Source organism: Lactuca saligna, chromosome 3 (genome assembly GCF_052625555.1).
Source record: "Lactuca saligna cultivar CGN05327 chromosome 3, ASM5262555v1, whole genome shotgun sequence".
Classification (NCBI taxonomy): domain Eukaryota; kingdom Viridiplantae; phylum Streptophyta; class Magnoliopsida; order Asterales; family Asteraceae; genus Lactuca; species Lactuca saligna.
The window spans coordinates 210,505,926-210,524,973 of record NC_136419.1 but is presented as its reverse complement, the minus strand read 5'-3'; the positions used below and the strand labels follow the sequence as shown (position 1 = coordinate 210,524,973).

The window sequence follows — 19,048 nt, the reverse complement described above, 5'->3', positions numbered from 1 at the left end:
CCAAGGCTTTTGGTGGTGTTGGATGGCTTTCTAACACCTTAGAATGAGATTTATGCCAAGTTTAGTGGAGTTTACGGCCCAAGAACATGCCTTGGCCGTAAACTCACATAAGTCCCTCAAAATTAATGTTTCAAGTGTCTAAATGCAAGAATCAAAGTCCTATAATTCATATCTAAGCTATAGGGGTGATTTGGAAGGGTTTAAGGGCATAAAAACCCTCATTATATGAGTTTACGGCCCAAGAATATTCCTTGGCCGTAAACTCCTCTAAACATCACAAAATGCAAGTTTTTCATGTTTAGATTACATATATTAAAGTCTCATAGCCATATCCAAGGTCCAAACTAGTCAAGGAAGGGTTTAAAGGCTCAAAACCCCTCATTTTTAGTGTTTACGCCCTAAGCATCTTCTTAGGCCGTAAACTCACATACATTGCTCAATTTCTTGTTTAATTCTCGAATTTGAAGGCTAAAGATGCTATAGATTAAGGCTAGGGAGGTACCTTAAGGATTTGAAGCCTTAAAATTGAGTTTTGGACACTAAATCTTTGGATTTTGGAGAGAGGTTAGAGAGAGAGTAGTGAGAGAAGGAAAAAGCTTCAAATGAAAGCTGAAACTCGTTTATATAGTTCCTAAAATTTGCACACGGTGGAATTCTACCCGATACCGACGCTAACCGTGGCTTTTGGTCGCACCCGATTAAGTTTCCGTCACCCGACGGGAACATTTCTAAAATTTATGAAATAATGATTTTGGGCGAATAACATAAGTTCCTGAGTGCTTTAGACACTCATTAGGATAAAGTAAACATATAATTTATACAAATAAATTTCAACGAGAAATCGGAACGAATTCGATAACGGCGACTTTCCGGGTAGAACGGGTCTTGGCGACGAACAAATTTCGGGTTGTTACAGAGTAGATCTAGAGTTTACGAGAAAATTACTAGTCACAACATTCGAGTTTTAACTTACTTCCTTTGTGGTAAAATGTATGATATTTAACTTTTAGTTTGCCAAATGATTGTCAAATTCTTCAAACTTCCTAGTTACTAGCGGTGTTCAAATTTGCACCCGATCTTCATTCTCTATTAAACATGCAATCCTAATCTTTGAGTTAAAATTCAATTCTCATTACAGATTCCTGCTCCTTCTTGTTTTATAGACTAAACCCAAGATAAGGTCTTTACTTTTGCTATAACAACAACTCGAATGGTCATATTCTAATGACCTTTGATTTTACCTCGCACAAGACACATAACGATCTAAACTCTTGTATTAGAATCAGATCGAATAAATCGAGCTGATAGAATAGCAAAAACAAAAAGAGTTTGATCAACACATGGATGCTTAAGAATAGAAAGAATAGCCTCACGTATCTCTAATTCATGCTTTCGGATATACACATCTTTTAGCTTTTGGCACCTCCTCCTTTTTAGTTGGAGTACTCTTTGATTGTTGAACGGAAACTTGACTCCCCGCCATTTGACTAGTAAGAGTAGAGCGGATACATTTCTTATGGCCAGTAGCACCACATAGCAAGTCACATCTCTGGCAAATGATTGCTCAATTCTTTAATGAAGATTGTTATATTTCTATCGACTATCTCGACCATTTACTTCTTCAGTATTCCTAATGATGTTTTGTCACTATATAAGACATGGTTCTCTGAACCAATTAACTCATTTTGCGGATTTATACTAATCAGACTCGATTCTTTATGACATTAAGAGTTGAACAATACTTATCTTCTTAGTCATTACCGAATCGAAGGTAATGACACACATGAATAAAACGGAATCATTTACTAGTTTCTTGGTAACCTTGTGACTTTTCCTGATCCAAGTGTGAGTCCTGTGCTCCAGTAGTATAGGCCTCTACTACTATTCACACCTACTCATACTCGTCCCAAGTATTGTATCGCAGTTCCCAATTCACCATTCAAAAGTTTTCACAAAGCAACTTATCACACATGAATGTGTTTAAAAAAATACATACAACAGTTTCTCCTAGACTCAACTAGGGTTTTCAGGTTTCTATCAAACATATATTGGATTACCTATACTCGCTTTTTAGGATTCTTCTCATGCATATGCTCGATTTAATATATCCTAATACTTTTCCATAGGTCGATAGAAATTTTACATCCATTTCTTCATATAAATTCTTTCTTGAGTAGTGTCTACTCTACAAGACACACTATTCCAAAATTTACTCTAGCAGCATGGAGACAAACTGTCTTCTACTACCTGCATCATCTTCTAACTCATGCAATCCACCATGCACATTTGTTCATTTCATTATTCTTCATTGATATCGTTATTCTTGTATCTGAGTAAGTCTAAGTCTACTTCATAGGAGTCTATCCTAAGAAGACTGCATCTTAGCTGCGTCTCAGCAAGCTCTACTAGCTTCAACTTGGTTCTCTGTCATTCCTGACTACAACATCTCTTCTCATATGATACTATGGGTGTATTTCTTCTTCAATTAAGCATTCTACCTTACTTAAACAAGTAAGTTGCTTAACCATTTAGCACTAAATGACTTAATTGACCATCTCAATCTTGTATGTTAAAGTCGGCTTAACACACAATGGAACTTCTATAAGGATGGGATAGAAGCCAATCATCACTTAGTATTATTAAATACTAAGTCTGGACATCTTTTATAGGGTTACTACTCGAAATACATACTACATCACAAAGTCTTGGCCTATTGAGTCTGAAAACTTCATTAGCCTTTCTTTTGATCTTCATTTAATTCTTCTAATCTTGTACCACATCAAATAGATACTATCGAAGTATTGATCACCATCTTCGGTTCTTCCGACTCTCTAAAAAATCACTCCTTCAATCTGAACAGCGGTAGAACAACTTTGTGGATTTGTACCAACACATTTATCTTGCCCAAACGTGTTTCAAACGCATATCTTTCTTCCAAAGATGTTATTATATATCAAGCATACTTTAAATGTATATTACCAATCAATTGGTATTAATACACTTATTACGATAACAATTGATATTTATTATTTTATAATATCTTGCGATCGTTTATTTAGAAATAATTTTTTCTAAACCAAGGTCGGCAACAGACCTTAAGCTTTCTAAAATAATAGCAATTATAGATAAGCACCTTAAGGCATGCTATATTCATTTATAATTTAGCACATAATATTCTAGTGCTTAACTCCATTAGGTATTGAACCTAAAATATACCAGATACGTATCGTATCATTTTCACTTAATAATTCTTGTTTAAGCTTAGAAATTCTCAAAACTCCTAGTTCACTTAAACTAATTTTCTTAAAATTATGAAGTAACTTAATATCTTAGAAACTAGGGTTTATCACTACCCAATCCCCCACTTAAATATTTCCTATGGTTTGTATCCATATACTTATTATGAATCAGCTCATATATTGAGCTTCCAATAGTTTAAGTATAAATACAAATTCGTGATATTTAGTTTACTTAAACCATTGCTCTGATACCATGGTTGAAAGACCCCAACTTTCGTATTTATGAAAGACCCAAACTTTCATACTATTTAAAAAAAAAATTCTTAAGTTACTTCCTCAAAACATGCTACATGCATATTTATAAAACAACATTTTATATTGATAAAGTGATTACAAAGGATTGGATACAAACCGACTAAGTTTTATTACATTTCATGTCTACCCAGGAATCTACTATTCATATACATACATGAACATTAAAATATAGAGAAATAGTATTAACTATTCTAAATCTTTCAGTAGTATAAAACTATATTAGATACTCATCACCTGCAATTGTTAAACGTTGAGAGGGATAAGTGATAACGCTTAGTGAATTCAATAAATAGATACAATATAATCTTATGCCTTATATATACAAATATGGCAGAAGCAAAAGGGAACAAGAACAATAATAGCATATGCGTATCATATGTCAGGCTTTCAATATCAACTCAAGATTTGATTCAAAGATTTACGATCAATGAGACATAACGATTTCAATACTTGATATGCAACAATAAAGTTTTGGCCCAAATGGCACGGAAGACATATAATTTTTGATTAACATTTTGCTAGATTTCAGGCTTATATCCCTATCCAACCATTTGCCAATACCATAGAATATAGTTCATTCTCTTACGGAGTCATGCTCTACATGGTTAGAGGCTACATACTATTCCTATCTAACCTTCTACCAATGCCATAGAATAGAAGTCATTCTCTTACAAGACATGTTCTACATGGCCAAAGGCTACATACCAGTACCACCATGAATCTAAGTCCTTTCACTGATCACATGATCAAAGGTATAACTTTGCTATTAAAAATAGCGAATAAAAATAACACGGGAAAATAACTCAGAATAATAACACTGAAAATCACATAGCACATATTACACATAATATACAGTTGTTCCTATATATTGAACTCACCTTAAATTAACAGGGGGTTAAAATAGTAATTTGGACAACACTTCGGCTTTAAATATGACTTTCTATGCTGAAAACTGGGAGCTTAATTGAAAACATGGCTATGCGTAGGTAGGGCTTCAAAACCGAAAAGATAAAATTTTCGGGCTTCTCGGGAGCTTCGGGACGTGTTTCGGGTGCTAAAATTGATATCGGGGCTTCGCGGAAAGTGAAAATGAAGAAAATATGGAAAAGGGGGTGAAAAGTGTCAAAAATTCAAAGTTAGTTGGCAAGTCTGGCAACCCCCTTATTTATAGGGTGCGAGACAGAAGGTGTGTGGCTAGAGAGGTTCCATGTCCAAACTGTGAGGCTCGGTCCGGAGGAGTGATGAGGCAGGCGCGAAGTCTCGGACGCGAGGAGGCGCAGAGGAGCAAGGTTCGGACACCAAGGCGAGGTGCGTCAGAATTTCGTTGGTCCGAACTTCACTCGAATCAGTATGCGACTCGCGCCGGCTTCGGATTGGGCCACATCTCGGATGACGCTGCTGCTTCGTGCGAGATGATGTGGCCGGTACTATTCATACGAGATTTCTTGGATTTTGAGCCTTGAACTTCTAAAATCCATAACTTTCGCATACAAGCTACGGTTTTAACATTATTTATATCCACGCGTAGCTAAAATTTTGCTTTACAACTTTCGATTAGACTTCGTCGGCTAATTTTGGATTTATTTTTAATATTATTATTTTTAACAGACCGAGACATGAAAATCCGTTAAAAATTCATAACTTCATCATCCGACATCCATTTTCGTCAGACTTTATACCGTTGTACTACAAATGACGAGACCTTAGATTATCGTTTAGGATGTATTGGTCAAATATCGCTCGATCTAAAATTCGAGTTTTTAGCTGTCAACTGCTAAGTGGAAACTTCGAAAAATCATAACTTCCTTATACGAAGTAAGATTTTGGCGTTCTTTTTATCGAATTTCTCGGTTTAACGAATACTACGAATGTCACACCCCGAAAACCTAAGGCGGAAACATTTACTGGGCGGACTCCACATTGAGTATCAAATCCAATGTACATAGTAAGACAGTAAACACAAAACATTACATTACATGGAATTGTTTAGATCAGTTCAAAAGTAAAGTGTTACAAACGTTATACATATGTATATATGAACAAAAGTAGAGACGAGTCTTCTGTACGCTCCGTCTTCTCCAAAAGGATCACTGGGTACCTATCACATGCTGACCTGAGTATACAAGCAGTTTGAAAATCAGCATTCACTACAAGAAAAATAGCCTTTTACGACGCGCAAACCACGACACTCATTGATTTATGTTACGTAATGGAGAGTGACGTTAAAAAAGTGTCATCTCTTCAAAAAATTTAAGATTTTAGGTCACGCATTATTGCGTGCCCTTAAATTAGCGTCATACGAGAAAAAATTAAAAACACGGAGGGCGCTGTATCTTAAACGGGCGTCCTCTATGAGTGTCGCTTTATAATTTTAATGAAAAGCGCGTTTAGTAGATAGGAGGAAAATGAAATCCCTAAAATTTTGAACACCCGCCTTCTTTTTTATCCTCCACTTTTGTTTTCTTCTTGCCCTAATTACGATCCTTTCTTCCCCCTCCATAGATTCGACTGCTGCCTTGTGCCCTCCATAGATTCGACTGCGTACAAGTCGGACTTATGTGTCGGAACTCCGGTAGACTGAAATTCAGGCAACATGTAGCCTCGTGTGCCCTAGAATTTCACGAATCTTGAATTTGGCTTACTTGAATCTCGTTCCAAGCTGCTATCGGTTTCGCCACAGAGTTCCACCGTTCCAAAATCGCATATTTTCACGTTGAGTGACTATGATTGGGTTACAATTATGCTTGAGCTGACGATTGGGTAACAATTATGCTTGAAAGTGTGAAGAACTTACATGCTCCATCTACTTCTATCCTAGAGCCGATGATTTAGGGCCTTACAGCTTCTCATCCCACACAACGCCAACGATTTAGGGTCTTACAAGCCCTAGCTCAGATTGAACTAAGGTATGCTTTACTGAGCATGATTTATCATGATTTTTTGTTCTGCTTACAAGCCCTAGGTCTGATTTCAAGAAATATCTCATTCTATTCAATGAAGCAGGTCTGATTCTTCTCTTCTGGTTGCACTAAGGTATGTCGTGCTTACCGTTATTCATCTAGTCTCTTCTTCTTGTTCTTGTTCTTGTTCTTGTTCTTGTTCTTGTTCTTGTTCTTGTTCTTGTTCTTGTTCTTGTTCTTCTTCTTCTTCTTCTTCTTCTTCTTCTTCTTCTTCTTCTTCTTCTTCTTCTTCTTCTTCTTCTTCTTCTTCTTCTTCTTTTTCTTCTTCTTATTCTTCTTCTTCTTCTTCTTCTTCTTCTTCTTCTTCTTTTCTTCTTCTTCTTCTTCTTCTTCTTCTTCTTCTTCTTCTTCTTTTCTTCTTCTTCTTCTTCTTCTTCTTCTTCTTCTTCTTCTTCTTCTTCTTCTTCTTCTTCTTCTTCTTCTTCTTCTTCTTCTTCTTCTTCTTCTTATTCTTCCCTGATATCTTAATTTTTCGTGTAACACCTACAATTTCTTCACTTTTGGAACACGTACAATTTCTTCACTTATTATTCTTCTTCTTCCCTGATATCTTAAGCCATATTAGAACCCTAATTCCAGAAGAATCCGATTGTTTTTATAATATTTCATATATCTTTTTTGATGTTTTTACTGATTTGTTTCTATAAAAACAACAAATGAAATGGGTCTAGGAAAACCCTTTGAGCTGCTTGCCTGTATATTTGCACAATAGAAAATCGGACATACATGTTGATGATATAAGAAACAAGACAATACAAGTTGCTGGAGAGCAGAAATATAACATCAAAGGAATGAAGAAAGAGCATGTGTGTGGGGCTGTAAGTGAAATCTCAAAGTATAAAGTTTTTTTGGGTACAATGTGATGTCTGTGATGCTTGCGACATGAAAATTGTGTAGGCTATCCATATAAAGAAAAAAATTCAGAACCAATAAGAGATTCAGAAAGCCTGAATGGTGATTCAAGAAAACGCAAAAGTTAAGGCTCCAAACTCGTTATCTGTGATGGGGCTCACATTTGTCCATTTTGCTTAGAACTGAGTCAAGCAACCAGTTCCCCTGTTCCTACTGGTTCAACTCTTGTAGTATGTCGAGCACCAATATTGCCACAGTGACATGCTGAAATAACTCGGTAAACCTCAACTATTACTATTTATTGATTCAGCTTTATTGTACATATGCATGCTCCTTCATGTAAATGGTTTATTTCTTTTTGCAGTCATACAAGTCCAGGTTCACAAAAATATAAAAGAATACGATTTGAGAAATGAAAGAAATAAAATGAGACATTGTTGCATACTTTCATTTGATTTAAGTGCTTTGTATTCTATACATCGTCTTCCGCTTTTCAAAAAGGGAAAAACAAAGATAGATGCATACTCGCTTACATCTCTCCCACCGAAGCGAAAGTGGAAGAATTTAGCGAGAGAAATCAAGATTTTTGGCCATCATCATCAAGTTTTCATTAGCATCCATAGGCTACAGATCTCAAATTCCCCTTCAGATCCTCATAGTTGACCTTTCCCCAGATCTCGATTTGATCAAACATACATATAATTGCAGTCACTGGTCTATGACCTGGTTATATAGTTCATTTTTGCACTAAACATCTCTGGATCTGATCGAGCTCTCTCGCGGTTTTTAAAACCGACCCAATCATGAATCCCTTTTCGTCTGGGACGCGTCTAAGGTGAGTGGCTTGTTTACAACTGATCTTATGTTTTAAAGCTTTTCCTCGTGATCAATTTTGAACTAGTTCTTTATATCGACCTAATTTGTATTAACGTTATCTCAAGTTGTCTATATTGAGAGTTAGGGCATTTGATTTGCGTACATTTAATGGAATTCATCCATGTATTTCCTGATTGGATGGGTCACTCAAATGAGTAAGACATTGTCACCAACTTATAAGATCCTAATCTGGGTATGAAGATAATCCATGAACTTTGTCATGAACCATCCCTCGCAAACCATATGTCTTTCTACTTAAGATTTTCCATCTTTTTCGTTTATCCTTCACCTGCAAAAGATTTTACTACATTTCATACCACATGGGTAATTTGATGTTAATTAGTTGGGTCTGAAACTGTAAATGAAACATTATTGGTCTACTGCAGGGACATGATTAGGGCAATACGAGCCTGCAAAACTGCTGCAGAAGAGCGTGTTGTTGTTAGAAAAGAATGTGCTTTTGTTCGTGCATCAGTTAGCGATCATGATAATGATTACAGACACAGTAACTTGGCAAAGCTCATTTTCATTCACATGTTAGGATACCCCACACATTTTGGAAAAATGGAGTGCTTGAAACTTATAGCAACTCCTGGATTCCCTGAAAAGAGAATACGATATCTGGGACTTATGTTGCTTCTTGATGAAAGACAAGAAGTTTTGATGCTTTTCACCAATTCACTAAAGCAGTATGCTCTTGTCTTTCTTCACTCTTATCTTTCCTATATCTTGTGTTCAAGCAACATGGTCGACGTGAGAATTTTTTTTTTCATCTGCAGAGATCTTAACCACACCAATCAGTACATTGTGGGATTAGCTCTTTGTGCTTTGGGTAACATATGTTCTGCAGAAATGGCTCGTGATCTTGCACCTAAAGTTGAAAGATTCCTGCAATTTCGAGATCCAAATATTCGTAAGAAAGTAAGCTGATGTTAACATTTATTTCATTTCATGATCTCTCAAGGATGTTTCATCTAATTCTCACATTTCATATGAAGAATCATACTCACATAAGTTCTTACAATTTACAGGCAGCATTGTGCTCAATAAGGATTGTAAAGAAGGTCCCTGACCTTGCAGAAAATTTTGTCAACCCTGTTGTTTCCTTACTTAAAGAAAAACATCATAGGGTTCTTTTAACAGCAATCTAGCTCTGTACAGATCTCTGTAACCTTAATGAAGAGGCTCTTGAATTTTTCAGGAAGGTAAATATACTTGATCTTGTTAATGATCCTCTATTATTTGTTGGGATTTTCTTCTTCTAGTTCTTGTTCTCTTTCTTTATCTTTCTACTGTGTTTTTGCGCTAAGAACTGTTTGACATATGATTCTATAAGTGCAAATTAGTAATTTTAGTGATGAGATATATTTTCTTTTTTCTTCCTTTGGTATAGAAATGCACAGAGTTGTTGGTGAAAGTTTTAAAGGATGCTTTCAACAGCCCATATGCTCCTGAATATGATGTTTCAGGTATTGTAGACCCTTTTCTTCATATAAGACTGCTTCGCCTTTTACGTGTTTTGGGCCATGGAGATGCTGATGCTAGTGATTCCATGAATGACATTCTTGCCCATGTTAGCTTTTATTTTAATAAACCTCATTGTGAATTGTGATATATAATTCAAAATTATAAGAATTTATGAAATTCCTTGTTTAGGGTTAGTTACTTATTTATACGACAACAATGTTTCACATTTTTTTGATTTATAATGTTTGTTGTTATACATAATATGCAATGTTGTTTCAAAATAGGACAATGGTTCATGCAACCTGCTATGACTTATGTGTATGATGTAGCATAAGTTTTTAAATTTTTTGACACATCAACTGCTTAGTTGTATTTTAACAGACAGAAATAAATGATTTATGGCATGTCAATTCCTCAACTCCACTCCATTATGCAAGATGATCACCATTGGTTCTACCATGTTATTGGATATTTGCAGAATTGGTTGTTTTATGGACGATATCCTGCTATTTTTTTCATTATTATTATTATTATTATTATTATTATTATTATTATTATTATATTTTGTGACATGGATTTTTTGCGGGTTAAGCGATTAAGCGATATCTCACCTCATATGAGCCATAACCAATAAATATACACTTTTATCTCAAATATGAACCTTAAATATGTTCCAATTAAATGTAGGAGTTGTGTTGTACTTATGATTAACGGGTATCCAATGTAATCTCTCTTTCTTAGTTGCTTCTTGCCCTTTGATAAGTGGTATTCTTACCCTATACATTAACATTTTAAGGGAAGTCATAACTTAGAAGCTATTTATATGCATATTGTTTTATCTTTTTCAAAGTAAATAAGATTGCTAATTATGTATTTCTTTTTAACAAATTGGATTTGTGATTTGAAAATTGTAAATCTCAGATTAGGGAGGACACTTGTAATGGAACTGATGATTGTTGCTGGAAAGGTTGTTCCTATTTTAGAGCTGGAACATGGAGTAGTTGTTGTTACAGTGTATGTAGGGTCATTCATGACTTCTCTTGATATGGGAGGTTTGTTAAGTTCATTTTGTTTTCTGATGCAAAAAAGTGGCTAATATCTTTGTGTTGTGTTGTGGTGTAGCGTTTTCAATATCTATAATTAAGGCAGAGCAAGCAATTCTGCAATGCCTGGTTGTTGCAGCTAAGGCTCCGCATTGGCCTATTGGTGTTGATGGTTAGTAATTCCACATGGCCTCGTTAAGGTAACAACATATCTTTTGTTCAAACTTCAAAACCTTACTTGAATTTATATTCCATTCATCATCTAGAGACTAGTTTCAATTAGAAACCATGTCAACTTAGTCAAGTTAGTTGGCTTAATTGCCCTATGTAGAAGGAATTCATATGAACAAAAAATTTCATGAAAATGCTTTGTCTTCACCTTCAGTTCAGTCACCGGTATGTCAAATGACAAATCTACCCCCATAGGATGCCTCCCTATGTTCCCATATGCATAGAAAACCATAATATATTTAACAGGGAGCTTCAGTACATGAAAAAAGGGAGGATACATTATCCCTCTCAACCCTACAAATAGTAACATTATTTCTACCAATAATGCCCTTGGTGTTGGTCAAGATCATAAATAATAGCATTCTGGACGTGTATGTCATCATATTACATCCTCCAAATACTACCTTAACATATATTAGTTTTTTTGCAACACTCAATCTGATTTGGAAGCTAATTTGTTTAAGGTATATATATCTATCCCTGTTATCTCCATTATAGCCATGTCTGAGTTTTTACAGTATACCCTCCACATCCTTATCATTATAAATACTATGTTTTGTTTTGAAAATGAACTTGCCTCTACAATGGATGTTGCTCTTGGGATTTTGATTATTGAGTAAAGACTTGGAGTTGAATTTTATTTAAATCTTGCAGCATTATCAGCAAGATGCAGTAAAGACTTGGAGTTGAATTTTGCTAAGTCATTATTGAGTGAGATGGGCCAATGTACAACTGCTTATCCATATAATCAGCTGTTTGGAGCATTAGTCTTAAAGAATTATGAAAGGCAAGATGCAACTTTAGTTAGTTGAAATTCGATGTACATAGTAGATTAGATGCAAATTTATATATTGTAAGAAATAGAACTGTATGACATTAAATTTATGCAATGGATTCTATATTTTGTATATGATATTTTATTAATTTTCTATTATGAAACATTAAATACAAATTTAATTTGAAAATAAGTAAATCTATAAATAATATTCTTTTTAACATTTAAAAGTATGATACGCAAAAATGTGTGTCATCTTCATTTATGACATGGCCTTTCTTGACAGGGGCTTTCTTGATACGCATTGCGTGTCATCAACACGCGCGTTGTAAGGTAACGACACGCGAATGTGTGTTGTCTTCCTTTATGACAGGGCCTTCCTTGATACGCATTGTGTGTCGTAAACGCGCGTCATAACTGCGTGTCGTAAATGTGCATCGTAAATGCGCGTCGTCTCTCTTTATGACAGGGCCTTCCTTGACGCGCATTTGCGCGTCGTCTGAGCCTTTTACAACGCGCAATGAGCGTCGTAAAAGGCTATTTTTCTAGTAGTGATTAAGCTGGTGAGTTCATAAGCAGTTTTGTTATGTAAAAGGCTATTTTTCTAGTAGTGATTAAGCTGGTGAGTTCAATGAGCGTCGTAAAAGGCTATTTATACAAGAAAATCCCATATTTTCTTATGTAAAAACAGTTTAGTTATCATTTCGTTACTTATTTCGTTTACGAGTTGTTACGTTATTCCAGGAAAATCCCATATTTTCCTAAGTGTTTAGCTGTCCTTTTGATACTTAATTCGTAGTTTAGATTTCGATGTACTAGTAACTACCTTACTTATAGTATTAGTTAAGTATTCAAATATCTTAGTTATGATGGGTTTTGAGCAGTCTAATACTTCCTAAGTGTACATGCAACTCTAATAACCTTGGATCTATGTTTGTCTAATTATCATGCAAAGTTGAATTCCAAGGTTATATTCCTAGCTAGCATACATGGGGAACAATTTTAACTTGAATGAAAGATATAATAACTTACCTTGTTGTAGCTTATGTTCCCTGAAACCTTGTGAGCCTAGCACCCCAAGTGTGATGCCTCAAATGCTTCACACAACACCAAATGCTCTTGGAAAGAATTTTGATAGAATGCATACTTCTTGAAATCGGCCTAGCCCTCTTGTTTCATATGTGTAACCGATTTTGGTGGAGAATAGGATTCTTATATAGTGTTGACACATCTAGGGTTACACCATGTAAACCCTAATGTGTCATGACTCTTCATTTCCATGACCCATGGGTTTGTAACTCCCATGGAGCATCCTATCGGTGGAACCCAACTTGATAATCCATGGAGCCTCTTAGCCACTATACAAGATATGGATGATTTACACAATCAACCCATATATTTAATTAGTTATCTTTTGATCACTTAATTAATTCTAAATCAATTCTTGATCAAACTAATCAAATAATATTATTAATATATTAGAACTTATAATATATTAATAATCTCCAAATGTTATTTCTCTCATTTAGTCTATCCAATTTCATGGTGCCATGCAACCCAAATGGACCATGCCGGGTCGGGTCAAGTACATACCAGAAATAGTTATGGACTTAGACACCTTATCCAACAGTCTCCCACTTGGATAAGTCTAATAACTATTACTAAAAGTATGATTTCAGGAACCGATCGGCAATCGTAGCTCTTTTCAAGGTTTCTCGGAACTAAGAAGATGATGGTACGCCATTTAAGATAAGTGATCATATAATCCTCTATTCTAGATATCAGTAGGACAAATACATGGAACAATGTCTTACTTATTGTCCAACAGTTTGTTTCTCGATTTCGAATTTGTTTGGCAAAGAACTTAATTGAACACATCAACTTAGTTCTGACCGGGCCCGGTACATAGGTCAAAACAAAATCATCGAGGGGTCCGAATATCAGCTTCTAATCCAAGAAGGAACAGATAAACTTCGACTCATATGTTTGTTCTACCACTCATTGAATTATACACAAAAGCACGTTTTATAACATTGAGTTACCAATACGTTTTCGTACAATCAATGCATAACCAACTTGTAAGTAACAAATCGTATCTCTAGGTTTGAAGACTTATATGATATTACCGTCTCACGATCACTCGAGATAGAATTCCATGAACTGATTCCAGTGAGCGTGGGTTGAGTCCAACGCTCAGAACTTATGAGCACTCATGATTGTTGTAGCCTTGTCCAACACCTTAGACCTCTACAACCAATCATGACAGTCTTGGTTCATACCTGCTTCCGACATATGACCGACTGTGGAGGTTTGAATAATATGTTATACCAAACAAAATTATTCTGGAAGTCAAAACATGCAAAAGAAATATAGTAAACGATTGACAAGAGATAGCAACACTTTACTCATAAATAAAACACCTTTTATTCATCATCTAATGTCAATTGCACTTTACAAATTTTGAGGTTATCTAACTACTAATTCTAATATCATCCTTCAGCCCTATGCTCCAAGCATGTTGGAGATGCTTAACCCGAGTCAGTCCCTTCGTGAGGGGATCTGCTGGGTTCTCATCCGATGATACCCTCTTTGCCACGAGGAGTCCTTCTTCTATTCGATGTCTAATAAAATGGTTTTTTTTGTCGATGTGTCTGGATCTCCCGTGATCCCTTGGTTCCTTGGCTAACGCAACAACGCTTTCACTATCACAGAAAATTTCCATTGGCTCTTTAATAGCTGGTACAAATCCAAGGTCTCCGATGAAGTTCTTTAGCTATATAGCCTTCTTTTCCGCCTCGCTCACGGCAATATACTCCGATTCGCAAGTTGAATCAGCCACTGTCTCTTGCTTGGAACTCTTCCTAGAAATTGCTCCTCCGTTTAGGGTAAAGGCCCAGCCTGACTGAGAGCGGAAATTATCCCTATCAGTCTGGAAGCTAGCATCACTATACCCTACAACTCTCAAGTCATCACTCCCACCGAGGGTAAGGACCCAGTCCTTAGTCCTCCGTAGGTACTTGAGGATATTCTTTACCGCAGTCCAGTGTGCCTTGCCAAGGTTCCCCTGATACCTTCTAACCATGCAAAGGGAAAAGGCTACATCAGGTCGAGTACACGTCATAGCATACGTGATCGATCCTACAGTCAAAGCCTAAGGTATTCAACTCATTTCTGCTATCTCAGCCTCAGTGCTAGGGCTTTGTGTCTTACTCAATCTGGCGTTACTCTGGATGGGTAACTCTCCTTTCTTGGAGTCCTGCATGTTGAATCTATTCAGCACCTTATCCAAGTAGGTACTCTGACTAAGTCCAATTAGTCTTTTACTCCGATCTCTCAAGATCCTTATCTGTAGAATATAGGAAGCTTCACCAAGGTCCTTCATAGCAAAACACTTCCCAAGCCAGGACTTAACTTCCTACAGAGTTGGGATGTCGTTTCCTATGAGTAGTATGTCATCCACATACAATAAAAAAAACTAACTATACTCCCACTAGCCTTGACATACACACAAGATTCATCTTCACTCCTAGAAAAGCCAAATTCCTTGACCTTTTCATCAAAGCAAAGATTCTATCTGCGAGGTGCTTGCTTTAATCCATAAATGGATTTCTCAAGCTTACACACTCTATTAGGGTACTCGTTGCTGACAAAACCTTCTGGCTGACTCATGTAAACATCTTCAGCCAACTTTCCATTAAGGAAAGCGGTTTTGACATCCATTTACCAAATTTCATAGTCATGAAATGCAGCTATGGCTAACATAACCCTAATAGACTTAATCTTGGCTACAGGAGAAAAGGTCTCATCATAATCCACTCCAGGAATTTGAGAGAAGCCCTTTGCGACCACTCGAGCCTTATAAGTGTGTACATTACCATCCATGTCGGTCTTCTTCTTGAAGATCCATTTGCACCGTACTATCTTACGACCTGGTACATTCTCAACCAAGTTCCAAACTTGATTGTCATACATGGATTGTATCTCGCTATCTATAGCCTCTTTCCATTTAGTAAACTCGGGGCCTACCATGGCTTCCTCATAGCTGTTAGGGTCATCTTAACCTACTAGTGTCCCATCACTAATAAGTGTCTCACCTTCTGCAGTAATATGGAATCGATAGTAATGATCAGGTGCACTCCTAACTCTCGTGGCACGCCTCAGAGGTACAGATTCATCAATTGGCTCAACAGGAGTTTCCTCCTCAAGTTGAGGGCTAGTGCTTGAAGTTCCTTCACCACTTGACTCTTGAATTTGTTCAAGATTAATTTACCTCCCACTGTCTCCTTGGCTTATAAACTCTCTTTCTCAAAAGATTCCTCTTCTTGGTACAAAGACCACATTATCACTAGGGCTGTAGAAGAGGTAACCAAACGATTGCTGTGGGTAGCCGATAAAAATACACCTCTCACTTCGAGGTTCGAGCTTATCATGAGTCTCGCATCTCACGAAAGCCTCGCAACCCCAAATCTTGATGTGGTCTAGTTTGGGTACTTTACCAGTCCACATCTCGTGAGGAGTTTTGGCAACTTTCTTTGTAGGGACAAGATTAAGGATATGGGCGGCAGTCTCTAAGGCATACCCCCATAATGAGATTGGTAGCGAAGCTCGACTCATCATGGAACGAACCATGTCTATCAAGGTTCGATTACGCCTCTCAGCCACACCATTCAGCTGTGGTGTCCTGGGAGGTGTCAATTGTGAGACAATCCCACATTCCCTTAGATAGTCGAGGAACTCTGAACTAAGATACTCACCTCCTCGATCGGATTGAAGCATCTTAATGTCCTGCCCAGCTGATTCTCGTCTTTCTGTTTAAATTCCTTAAACCTTGCGAAAGTCTCTGACTTATGCTTGATTAGGTAGACATATCCATATCTACTGTAATCATCAGTAAAAGTCAAATAATAACGATTAGCATCCCTTGTGGCATGTTTGAATGGTCCACACACATCCGTGTGTACAAGGTCCAACAAACCTTCACCCCTCTCACATGATCCTGTGAAGGTGACTTTGTCATTTTTCCAAGTAAGCATGATTCGTAACTATCATTTGACTTTAGGTCAAACGACTCCAAGGCTCCATCCTTTTGGAGTTGGCCTATGCGTTTCTTGCTTATATGTCCAAGATGACAATGCCCTAATGATGCTTTATCAAAGTTATTATTATTAGGAGAATCAATACACAAAACATTATTTCCTAAGTTATCTACAACAAATACAGGTTCATACACACCATCATAAGGTAATGCTTTAAAATAAAGAACATTATTAAAGAAAGCATTAATCGAACCAACTTCATTATCAAATGAAAAGGTGAAACCTTGTTTATACAATGCATGAAATGAAATAATATTTCTTGCCATTTCTGGCGAATAACAACATTTATTCAAATCTAAATTTAACCCACTACTTAGGGATAAAGTATAAACTCCAATCTTGGTGACAGGTGTAACTTTCCTATTCCCTATGATTAAGTTTATTCTTCCTTGCTCCACATTCTCACTTCTTCTTAGTCCCTGCAAATCAGAACAGATATGAATACCACAACCGGTATCAAGGACCCAAGAGTTAGAATAGGGTGAGTTATTAGATAAGATAGTGTAAATACCAACACGGTTGGGTTTAACTTTCCCATCCTTCACATATTGCTTGTACTTTGGGCAGTTCCGCTTCCAATGAGACCTTTCATGGAAATAGACGCATTCAGTCTCTTTTGGGTCAGAAGAAGGAGTGATGAAACCTTTCTTGGTTCCACTTGAAGAGGAGCTCTGACAACCCGATATTTCGAGGCAATACGATGGAACGCAAGTCAAATTTAGGTCAAAAATTAACTTTCAAAAAATCTTATTTGGGTTAAATAAAGTAGTAGGAATCGTGTCAAGGTTTTCATACATATAAAGAACCCTAGAATCCGAGTTATAACGAAGAAGTTATGACCAACCGAAGATTCTCGGCAAAACCGACAATACTGATAAACGTAAAACGCGAAGTTTCAATACAATAGTTTTTGGCCTTAGGTATCTAAATGCATGTTTTAGATATCATCAAGCCATAAACGTACATAAAAAGAACGTCCAAATCTGACTTCGTATGAGGAAGTTGTGATTTTTCTAAGTTACAGATATAACAGTAGACAGCTAAAAACTCGAAATAGAGATCGAGAGACTTTTGGCCGACACAATCTAAATGAGAATTGAAGGGCTTAACAATACTAGCGCAACGGTAAAAAGTCTGACGAAAACGGACGTCAGATGAAGAAGTTATGGAACTTTAACAGACTTTTCCTATCCCGACCTATTAAAAATATAATATTAAAAATAAATTCAAAACTAGCCGACGGAGTCTAAACGAAAGTTGTAGATCGTAGTCTCACCTTCGCGTGGATATAAAGAACGTCGAAAAAGGAGTTTGTATGAAGGAGATATGAATTTTAGAATTTTATTTAAAATAAATATAAAAATAAATAAAAACTCTTGATAATATCCGAAAGGGAGTCAGCAGATAAGACCGGAGTACGCCCTGCGTACCCTCGTACGCCCCGCGTACTCAAATCAAGGGCTCCGACCTATCCACGTCGCTCCGATGTTTCTTCCGAGGATGCGGTAAGCTGTGACGTCTCGTACGCCCCGCGTACGCGAGGCATCTCAGCCCCTATAAAAGGGATGCGAGGCTTTCCAGAAATTTTGCTCATTCTCTCTCTATTTTCTTGCGTTTTGCCTCGTTTTCCGTGCCCATTCAGACCCGAAGCCCTGGTCATTTTGCTCAAGTTCCGAGGGTCGATTTTACTCCCGAGATTCCCGAGAATCTCGAGAAAAATCCGTTTCCCGAGACGAAACTCGGCCCGGTTTTCCATCTCGCTATCTTCAAACTTCCAAGTGAGTTCATACCCCTGAAATCAACCTTTGAAATAATTTTAAATGTTTAAATACTTTATGGGGGGGGGGGATACAAGTTAAATACTTATAGTTATTGCTTCAATCACATGTGATTGCATTAATCACATGTGATTAATAACTAGGAACCAATGATTTTATCACTGTTCAAACTGTTTTACTTAAAAATGTGTTACAAACTATTTTACTTATCAAATGCTTTTACTTAAACTTTGTTTTACTACTTATAAATTGCATGCCCATATATGTATAGATGTATAAATAATGTTTAAAGGGCTTAGGAAAGCCACCTACCCTATTTCTTTTTCCTCGATTTGGATGTGGTCTGGTGGAATATCGGGTTACCATCCGAAGTTTGTTTCCATATTAATTATATATCAAATATACATATATGGACA

General features: G+C 36.6%; 1 protein-coding gene across 2 annotated transcripts in view; it reads left to right on the top strand.

Moving 5' to 3' along the window:
- The window catches only part of LOC145034134 (AP-1 complex subunit gamma-2-like), a 29,508-nt gene extending 17,684 nt beyond the window's left edge, over positions 1 to 11,824 (top strand). The window contains exons 1-9 of one of the 2 annotated variants that reach the window (XM_078982511.1): positions 7,475 to 7,643; positions 7,731 to 8,201; positions 8,629 to 8,931; positions 9,022 to 9,163; positions 9,274 to 9,447; positions 9,636 to 9,711; positions 10,631 to 10,723; positions 10,832 to 10,952; positions 11,638 to 11,824. In XM_078982511.1, the coding sequence (XP_078838637.1) occupies positions 8,170 to 8,201; positions 8,629 to 8,931; positions 9,022 to 9,163; positions 9,274 to 9,393 (597 nt within the window). In that variant the 5' untranslated portion in view covers positions 7,475 to 7,643; positions 7,731 to 8,169 and the 3' untranslated portion in view covers positions 9,394 to 9,447; positions 9,636 to 9,711; positions 10,631 to 10,723; positions 10,832 to 10,952; positions 11,638 to 11,824. Of the gene's footprint in view, positions 1 to 7,474; positions 7,644 to 7,730; positions 8,202 to 8,628; positions 8,932 to 9,021; positions 9,164 to 9,273; positions 9,448 to 9,635; positions 9,712 to 10,630; positions 10,724 to 10,831; positions 10,953 to 11,637 lie in introns of those variants that run through there. The other variant, XM_078982514.1, reaches the window with a different exon arrangement.
- The last annotated feature ends 7,224 nt before the right edge of the window (positions 11,825 to 19,048 follow it).